This window comes from Mustela lutreola, chromosome 16 (assembly GCF_030435805.1).
Source record: "Mustela lutreola isolate mMusLut2 chromosome 16, mMusLut2.pri, whole genome shotgun sequence".
Taxonomy (NCBI): domain Eukaryota; kingdom Metazoa; phylum Chordata; class Mammalia; order Carnivora; family Mustelidae; genus Mustela; species Mustela lutreola.
The window spans coordinates 44693708-44703073 of record NC_081305.1 but is presented as its reverse complement, the minus strand read 5'-3'; the positions used below and the strand labels follow the sequence as shown (position 1 = coordinate 44703073).

General features: G+C 53.5%; 1 protein-coding gene across 2 annotated transcripts; it reads left to right on the top strand.

The window, feature by feature from the left end:
• Nucleotides 1-4229: 4229 nt before the first annotated feature.
• PPP1R14A (protein phosphatase 1 regulatory inhibitor subunit 14A) lies at nucleotides 4230-8831 on the top strand. 2 transcript variants are annotated; one of them, XM_059151926.1, is made up of 4 exons: nucleotides 4230-4689; nucleotides 7051-7131; nucleotides 7677-7709; nucleotides 8567-8704. In XM_059151926.1, the coding sequence occupies exons 1-4, from the start codon at nucleotides 4489-4491 to the stop codon at nucleotides 8675-8677; spliced, it is 426 nt and encodes a 141-aa protein (XP_059007909.1). In that variant the 5' UTR covers nucleotides 4230-4488; the 3' UTR covers nucleotides 8678-8704. The 2 variants fall into 2 exon arrangements, with proteins under 2 accessions (XP_059007909.1, XP_059007908.1); XM_059151925.1 differs by having other exon boundaries at nucleotides 4239-4689; nucleotides 8587-8831.
• The last annotated feature ends 535 nt before the right edge of the window (nucleotides 8832-9366 follow it).

Sequence of the window (9366 nt, the reverse complement as noted above, 5' to 3'; positions counted from 1 at the left end):
TCTCGATTCCAAGACCCTGAGATTATGACCTGAGCAGAAGGCACAGGTTTAACCCACTGAGCCACCCAGGTGCTCCTATTTGTTTATATTTTAAATTCCCTACAGGCAGTGTACCCCCTTTTTACCTGTACTCCTGTAGACCACTCCTTTTGCCCTTTGGCACATGGCTAGCTGAAAACGGACAATAGATAGAATGAGTAAATTATATACAATGTGGAAAAGTGATGTTATGGATAAAACATCGAGCCAAATAAGGGACGTGGAACTCTCAATGTGAGCGAGGCAGGTGTTCAGACAAGACCCCACTGCTCTGGTGACATCTGAGGGAGATGAAGGAATGAACCCTGCTGATAGAAAGAACCATCAGGGCAAACGTGTTGAGAAAGGACCATGCTTTGTAGAGGCTACTTTGAGATAGCAGGCATGAGCAATGGAAAGCTGACCCAGGCACAAGGGCCCATAGTAACCCCCCTGACTGAATCCAGACAGCCCCAACAGGCCACCCACCTCAAAATATCCACAGGCCCTGGGTGCCTGGGTGGCTCAGTGGGTTAAAGCCTCTGCCTTTGTCTCAAGTAATGATCCCCAGGGTCCTGGTATCAAGTCCACCATTGGGCTCTCTGCTCACCAGGAACATTGCTTCTCCCTCTGTCTTGTTCTCCCCCCTCCATCCCTACTCTCTCTGTGTCAAATAAATAAAATCTTAAAAAAAAAAGAAAAGAAAAGAAACCCCATACTGGTCAGCAATCACTCCCCTCCCCTCAATTCTCTCAGCCCCAGGCAACCACCAATCTATTTTCTGTCTATGGATTTGCCTATTCTGGATATTTCATATAAGTAGAATCATACAGCATGTGGCCTCTTTCACTTGGCACGGTTTCAAGGTTCATCTATAGTGTATCATGTATCAATACCTCATTTTTTTTCATTGTCAAATTCCAGGCCATTTTATGGATGTACCACATTTTATTTATCCATTCATCAGTTGGTGCGCTGTGTTGTTTCCACCTTCTGGTTATTCTGAACAATGCCGTGATGAACATTCACGTACAAGTTTTTGTGTGAACATATGCTTTCAGTTCTCTAGTGTACTCTTAGGAGTAGAATTGCTGAGTCATATGGTAACTCTAAGTTTAACCTTTTGAGGAACTGCCAGAATGTTTTCCAAAGTGGCCACACCATTTTATATTCCCAGCATGAATGTATGAAAGTTGTGATTTCTTCACAGCCTTGCCAACACTTGGTGTTTTCCATTTAAAAGCTATTATAGGGGCGCCTGGGTGGCTCAGTGGGTTAAAGCTCCTGCCTTCGGCTCAGGTCATGGTCCCAAGGGTGCTGGGATCGAGCCCTGCATAGGGCTCTCTGCTCAACAGGGAGCCTGCTTCTCCCTCTCTCTGCCTGCCTCTCTGCCTACTCGTGATCTCTGCCTCTGTCAAATAAATAAATAAAATCTTTTAAAAAATAAATAAAATCTATTATAGCCATCTGAAGAATCTGGCTGGAAGAGTGTGTGAAATCTGGGGATTTGTAACTCAAGTCCTACACTGGGTGTAGAGATTACTATAGAAAAGAAAATAAATGTTAAAAAAGAAATTACCATCCTACTGGATGTGAAGTTTTATCTCCTTATGGTTTTGATTTGCATTTTCCTGATAATTAACCAGTTGAGCATCTTTTCTTTTCTTTTTTTTAAAGATTTTATTTATTTATTTGACAGACAGAGATCACAAGTAGGCAGAGAGGCAGGCAGAGAGAGAGAGAGAGAAAGAGGGAAGCAGGCTTCCTGCGGAGCAGAGAGCCCGATGCGGGGCTGGATCCCAGGACCCTGAGATCATGACCCGAGCGGAAGGCAGCAGCCCAAACCACTGAGCCACCCAGGCGCCCCTCTTTTATTTTTTTAAACATTTTATTAATTTATTTGACAGACAGAAATCACAAGCAGGCAGAGAGGCAAGCAGAGGTGGTGGGGGAGGGGAGCAGGCTCCCCTCCTAGCAGAGGGCCGGATGCGGGGCTCGATCCCAAAACTCTGAGATCATAACCTGAGCCAAAGGCAGAGGCCCAACCCACTGAGCCACCCAGGCGCCCCTTGAGCATCTTTTCATATGTTTATTGGCCTTTGTAAAATATCATTTTTTAGAGAAATGTCTATTCAGAGTCTTTGTCCATTTTTTCACTAGCTTATTTGTCTTGTTATTATTGAGTTCCACCACTTCTTTCTTTATTTTAGGTTCAAGTACCTTATTAGGGGACACCTAGGAGGCTCAGATGGTTGAGCCCGTGACTCTTGGTTTAGGCTGTGGTCATGATCTCTGGATCATGGGACTGAGCCCTGTGTGGGCTGTTGCACACAATGCAGAGTCTGCCTGGGGTTCTGTCACTCCTTCTCTCTCTGCCCCTCCTCCCTCTCTCTCTCTCTCTCTCAAATAAAAAAATAGGAGTACCTGGGTGCCTCAATTGATTAAGGGTCTGCCTTTGACTGGAATGGAGCCCCATGTCGGACTCTCCTCAGCAGGGGAACCTGCTTCTCCCTCTTCCTCTCCCTCTGCCCCAGCTTGTGTGCTCTCTCTCTCTCTCTCAAATAAATAAATAAGATCTTTGAAAAATAAAAACCAAATAAATAAAATCTAAAAAAAACAAACTATCTTGGGGCACCTGGGTGGCTCAGCTGAGCCGAAGGCAGAGGCTTTAACCCACTGAGTCACCCAGGTGCTCCTCTTACCTTTCTTAAAAATATAAATAAATAGGGGCGCCTGGGTGGCTCAGTGAGTTAAGCCACTGCCTTCGGCTCAGGTTGTGATCTTGGGGTCCGGGGATCAAGCCCCACATCGGGCTCTTTGCTCAGCGGGGAGCCTGCTTCCTCCTCTCTCTCTGCCTGCTCCTCTGCCTGCTTATGATCTCTCCCTGTCAAATAAATAAATAAAATCTTTAAAAATAAATAAATAAATAATTTTTTAAAAGATTTTATTTATTTATTTGACAGATGGAAATCACAAGTAGATGGAGAAGCAGAAGCAGACTCCCTGCTGGGCAGAGAGTCCGATGTGGGGCTTAATCCCAGGACCCTGGGACCATGACCTGAGCCAAAGGCAGAGGCTTAATGACTGAGTCACCCAGGCACCCCATCTCTTCCCTTTCTTCATGATGTCCTTTGAAACACAAACCTTTATTTTTTGGGGGTGGGGGCCTGGGTGGCCTACTGGGTTAAGCCTCTGCAGGTCATGATTGGTCCTGGGATCTGGCTCCGCACCAGGCTCTCTGCTCAGCTGGGAGCCTGCTTCCCCCTCTCTCTTTGCCTGATGCTCTGCCTACTTGTGATCTCTTTCTCTTTCTGCCGAATACATAAATAAAATCTTTAAAAAAAAACAAACAAATAAAACAAACTTTTTTTTTTTAAAGTAAGCTCTAGAGGCTCCTGGGTTTTTATTGCTTATAATTAGAATCGTAAAAAGAATCATTCTTAGTGCTCATAATTAGAAGTGGGAAGACTGGTGAAGTAAGGGACTTCTGTGATCTCCCTTGCTAAAATTGCAAACCCCTGCCTCACTTCATTCCTCCTTTCTGCTTCATTTCCCCATAGAACTTATCATATTCTAATAAGCTGTATACTAGAGCTTCCTATTGACTATCCCCAGCATGAGAATGTTAACTCCTTGAGGACTAGGCTTTCTTGTTCACTGTTCTTTCTCTAGTGCCTAGAACAGTGCCTGGTGTGTGTGTGTGATTGATATTGAGATAGATATATATATATATATATATATATATATATATATATATATATATCCCCCCGCAGATTTTCAGAAATCTGAAAGAACTGAAGAGAGCAGGTGCCGACTCCCCCTGCGCAGGTCACTAAGAAACCCATGGGGAAGGGAGTTGGGAAGGAGGGGCCTGATAATAACCAGAGGGAGGAAAGACCATCTGGATGCTATCCGGTTTGAGGAGTGTGATATGACAGGCTACCAGATGCCATGACGTCAAACGAGTACATATTTGTTGAATAGAGTGAGTGAGTAAGTAAGTGTACTTACTGCTGAAGGCTGCATGAATGAGCGAATAAATGAAAGAACGACTAAATGTACTGTGAGTACTCTGGCTGAATCTTCCCTTGGGGAGAAAGGCTGCACGCGGGCTCCTGCACTGTCCCTTACAGCCGTCAGGGGGCGCAGACAGGCCCGGTCCCCAAGAGCCTGTCCCGGGACCCCGCCCCCCGGGATCCAGGCCCCGGGAGCCCCAGCCGTCCGGGCCCAGCCTGGGACTCCGGGACCGCGCGCACACCTGGACTGAACACGGCTGCGGGCTTTAGGCGGTGCAGCGACTAGTCCCCGCGCTGCCGGCGGGGAAACTGAGGCCCGGGCGACTGGGGCGGAGCTGGCCCCCGGGCGAGCCCAAGCCCCCGCCCCCGGCCGGCTCCGCCCCGGCCCGTAAGAGGCCCCCTGGGCGCCTGCGGAGGCGCACAGCGCGGCGCGCGGGCCGGGACGGGGATCGCTATGGCAGCTCAGCGGCTGGGCAAGCGGGTGCTGAGCAAGTTGCAGTCTCCATCGCGGGCTCGCGGCCCGGGGGGCAGCCCCGGGGGCCTGCAGAAACGACACGCGCGTGTCACCGTCAAGTACGACCGGCGGGAGCTGCAGCGGCGGCTGGACGTGGAGAAGTGGATTGACGGGCGCTTGGAGGAGCTGTACCGCGGCAGGGTGAGGCTGGGAGCCGTACGGGGGCAAAGGCGGGTGTGGGGATCGAGGAGTGACACGCCCTTGTTCCGGACTCCCTACGCTCTTGGGGTCTCTGGTTGCTTGTGCTGGCCTCTGTCACACAAGGGAATGCGCGCTCAGGGACTCATTGGCCCTTGCTGTGTCCCCTCCCTGGGTCTCTGCTTGTGGACCCAGACACCCGCTTGAGTCTCCAGAGATGGTTGAGCATAGCGGTTGAGCCTATGGGGGGCAAGGAGGCAAAGTTGGGGAGCCAGAGCGGCCGAATCTGGAGAGAGGTTGGGGGGTAGGGTCTGTCTTCAAGCCGAACTTAGATCCGGTGAGGGGACCGGGAGGGTACTGAGACCCAGAAACACACCGCAAAGGAAGCCACAACATTCACAGACGTGCCCAGCGACGAGTTAGAGCCATTGGTAGACACAGCAGCCATGTACAGACTCTCAGGGACACAGGCTGCGGTCCCCTACAGATCGGCACCCACAGACACAATAGCACAAGCCACAGGCGTGTGCTGACTACGCACAACAACACCCACACAAAAGGCTCCGGTTCCAGCTACTCAGAGACCCTCCATGGAGTCATACGCACACCAGAACCGGGGCAACTCCTTGCCACACGGAATGATTCACGGAAAACCCTCCATTGCCTCCTAAAAGCAAAAGGAAGGACCATATGCAGACACAATGACAGGCACTACAGCTGCTTACAGAAAATAGCCGAAATTACAGCCACACACAGAAAACCGCACAAGCTGTAGGGACACACAGGCCTGGCAAGGCAGAGACTACAACTGTCGGTGGCCACACAGGGCGTGAGCGACAGCCTCGTGTGGGGATCCCTAGGCTACCCATGTGCGTTTCACACCTTCCACTTGAGTTTCTTTTTTTCTTTTTTTTTTTTTTTAAAGATTTTATTTATTTATTCGACAGAGAGAGATCACAAGTAGGCAGAGAGGCAGGCAGAGAGAGAGGAGGAAGCAGGCTCCCCACTGAGCAGAGAGCCCGATGCGGGACTCGATCCCAGGACCCCGAGATCATGACCCGAGCCGAAGGCAGCGGCCTAACCCACTGAGCCACCCAGGCGCCCCCCACTTGAGTTTCTGCTTGAAGTCACACTGCGCCACACACAAAACACAATCCCAGGGACGTGGGGGTTGTGTCAGCGGACAGAGAGGAGGCACAGATGCTCCTCGGCACGGCTCGAAGGGGACAGAAGGCAGGGCCCCTGATGGCGACACAAGGTCCCACTGTTGTCAGGCACACAAGGAGGCTCTTATAAGTAGACGTAGAAGTCCAGTGGCCATTGGTAGGTGGCATCCTTTAAGGTCATCCTCCGATGGCGGACATTTCCAGCTGCTGTGACACACTAAACCAGAGCCACATGCCTTGCAGTCCAGACCGTAGCCCCGGGCCCGGGCAGGCTGCTCATGATGCCCTAGAGCTCTGCACTCTCCTGCTGGCCTTGGCCTTGGCTCTGGCCCCTTGGCCTCTGTCTCTAGCTCACCTGCAGAGCCTCATACAGGCGTGGGATCCACTTAAGGACTAGCCATGCCTTTGCTGACCCCCCCCCCCGCCCCCCCCAACAAACCCAGGACCACCCAGCCCTGAGGCCCACAATGAAGTCTGAAGGTCGTTGGGTGGGGGAGGAAAAAATCTGTAGCCTCCGGGATCTCTTGCTTTGACAGCTGGATTCTGTCCCCCACAGGGAGAGAGAGGCAGCCTGCGTTTGGCTTTTTGCCCCGACAGGCTACGGGAGGAATGCCCCTCTGGGCCACTCAAAGTTGGGCCCGCGGCTCTTCCCACCCACCCACTCTGGGGCGCGTTGGTGGTCATTATCTGGACCGATCGAGGTGCACTCTTGGCCCTGGGGGCTGGCAGGAGCCCTACCCTCCCTTCTGGTCCTCTTAGGCAAGGGGCCTCCCCCAGTAGGCTCTGGCTGGCCTGCGCCCCTCCCCCAAACCTAGTGCTTAGACTTTTCCTTGAAAGGGCAGAACCAGCCCCTCTCCTGAATCCCAGAATCTGACATTCAGAGACTTGACCAGGCCTGTTTCCCTCTATGGGAACTGGGGCCAAGGAGAGAGACCTGTGCCAGCCCCAAGGCTCTCTGGGCTCTGGGGGCCCCGGCATCTGAGCTGGTACAGACCGCTGGGCCTCTGTCAACCCATCTGCCACCCCTCCCCCCAGCACCCAGATGTCCTGCCTTGGCGGTGCTGTCCCTGACTGCCACACTGTTGCTCCAGAACCGGCCAGCTGGGCCCTGGGGCTGGTGGAGCTTCTCCAGAGGCCTGGACAAAGGCGAGGGAGGGGCAGGCAAGGGACACTGACCCCTCCTCCTTCCCTGCCTTAGGAGGCAGACATGCCTGATGAGGTCAACATCGACGAATTGTTGGAATTAGAGAGCGAAGAGGACAGAAGCCGGAAAATCCAGGTAGGTGAAGGGAAAGGCTGCCCCGAAGCCCCAACAATAGTCAGCGTGTTTATTGAGCACTTCCTATGTGCCGGGCACTGTTTCCATTCCTTTCCACTTAACTCATTTAATCCTCACAAATCCTGGGAAGGGTTTAAGACCTCCATCTTCCAGATGAGGAAAGTGATTTAATCCCTTGCCCCGGGTCCCAGCTCAGAAGGAGCAGAGCTCCGAGTCCAAGCCAGGCAGGTTGCCTGCCTGTGTGTCCTGGCTATTTAGGGCCTGTGCTCTCCCAGAGGCAGGAAACGCTGTGTGACCTTCTGACCCTCTCTGGACTTAGAGCTGATCCTGGGGCTGAGTTTCTTGACTCAACCCTCCCCCCACTCACTCTGTAAGACCCTGGGACCATGTTCTCCCCCAGTGACCAGATGGGAAGTGCCCCTTGGAGCCTGACTCCCTTTTGTCTGGTTGCCTCAGGGCTTTGTTGGGAGAGAGAAGGGGGCTGGAGGGGCCGAGGGGCTTAGTTATTTACTATTTTCTTTTATTTGTGGGGGGTGGGGGTTTAGGGACTCCTGAAGTCGTGCAGGAACCCCACAGAGGTGAGTTTTCCCTCCCTGCTCTGGGCCCTTGCTTCCTGGTAGAGAAGGGGGTCCCTGGGGAGAAGGGAAGAAGCTGGCTGGCCCAGGGGCAGCAGGGAGAACTCTGGGGAGCCCTCTGAGCCGCTCAGCCTTTTCCCTGCCTCCAGTGGTGTCTTTGTCTTCCTCACCCTGGCTTGTATCTTCCCATCTGCCACTGGGGCCCCGTCATCTCCTCCCTACGGAGATGCTCCCCATCTGTGTCCGGCTTCTGCTGGTCCCTCTCCTGCCCCCTCCTTTGGGCGGCTGGTCCTGGGGCTCAGCCTCTCCCGGCCTCTCTCACCTCCTGCTGCTTCTGCCACCCTGGGATTCCCTTCCCCACCTCTGCCCCCCACCCCCATCCCTCCAAGCCCTGAAGCTGAGCAGCCCAACCCCTCCCACTTCCTTCCCTGCTTTAAAAGGGAAAAATATTCATGTTTCTCCAACCAGCTCTGGGCTGCCTGAGGGACAAACGTCATTGTGTGTCTGTCTGCCCCCGGAGCTAAGGCCTCCGTCCCTGGGGATCCTCCTGGCGATCCCTTGGCCTGAGAAACATCTTGTCTCTCTGTGGCTGTTTCTTTCTCGGTCCTTTTGTCTCTCCCTCTGTCTCTGTGCCTCTGGCTTGGTCTCATTTTCTAGGTCTCTGTCTCCCTCCTTGTCTGTGGCTCTGTCTTTCCCTGTGTCTATCTGTTCCCCACCTTTCCCCATCTCTGCCTTTTGACACCCCCCCAACCTACCTTTGGGCCCTTTCACTGCCTGGGAGGGGAGGCGGGAGCAGTAGGGGCCCAGATCAGAGGGGCTGGGCTGGGCAGGGGCAGCCCCGCCTCTCCCTGTGTTCTCAGGACTCCTGCCCTGTCCTCAGGACTTCATCCAGGAGCTGCTGGGGAAGCTCCGAGGGCTCCACAAGCAGCCTGGCCTCCGCCCGCCCAGCCCTTCCAGGGACCGCAGTCTGAGCCCTCTCCAGGATCGGGCCCGGACTGCGCCACCCTGACCTTGCCTCCATGGCCTCCTGCCTTCTCCCCTACCCTCCACACTGTCCTGGCTTATTTGTAAGTTGTATGTAATGGTTCTGTAACAACACGATGTGCCTCTTTTTCCTCTCCCTGATTACCGTGGACTTCCCCAAGCTTCTCCCACACACCTCCCTCTGTCCTGCTGCATCTCCCCCGGCACCCACAGCTGGCCTGACAGATGGAGAATCACTCGTCAGCCAGAGAGCATGAGAACAGGCCCTGCTGGCCTTGCCCCCGCCCGCCCCCGCTCCCCCCCGCAACCTCCCCTCCCAGGACTCAGCTTGTCCTCACTTCCCCCTCAGCCTTCCCCAGTACAAGCCAACAGGGTCCAGTGGGTGTCATCTGGGGCTCCTGTGGGAATGATGGCCTGTGGTCCTCGTAGCAGGGGAGATGCGCGAACCCAGACGTGCCCAATATCACCAAAACACATCATGAACAAACCAAGAGGGCTTCCTGAAGAAAGTGACAATTGAGCCAAGGCTTTGAAGGATGCATAGGAGTTCGTGTGAGATGGGTACCCATACCTGAGGACCCTGAACCTTGTGTGTGCAGGTATTGAGGATGAGCCTAACGCAGGGAACATACCAGGTATTGATAGAGCCGTCCACCCACCCACCAGGATGGGCAGG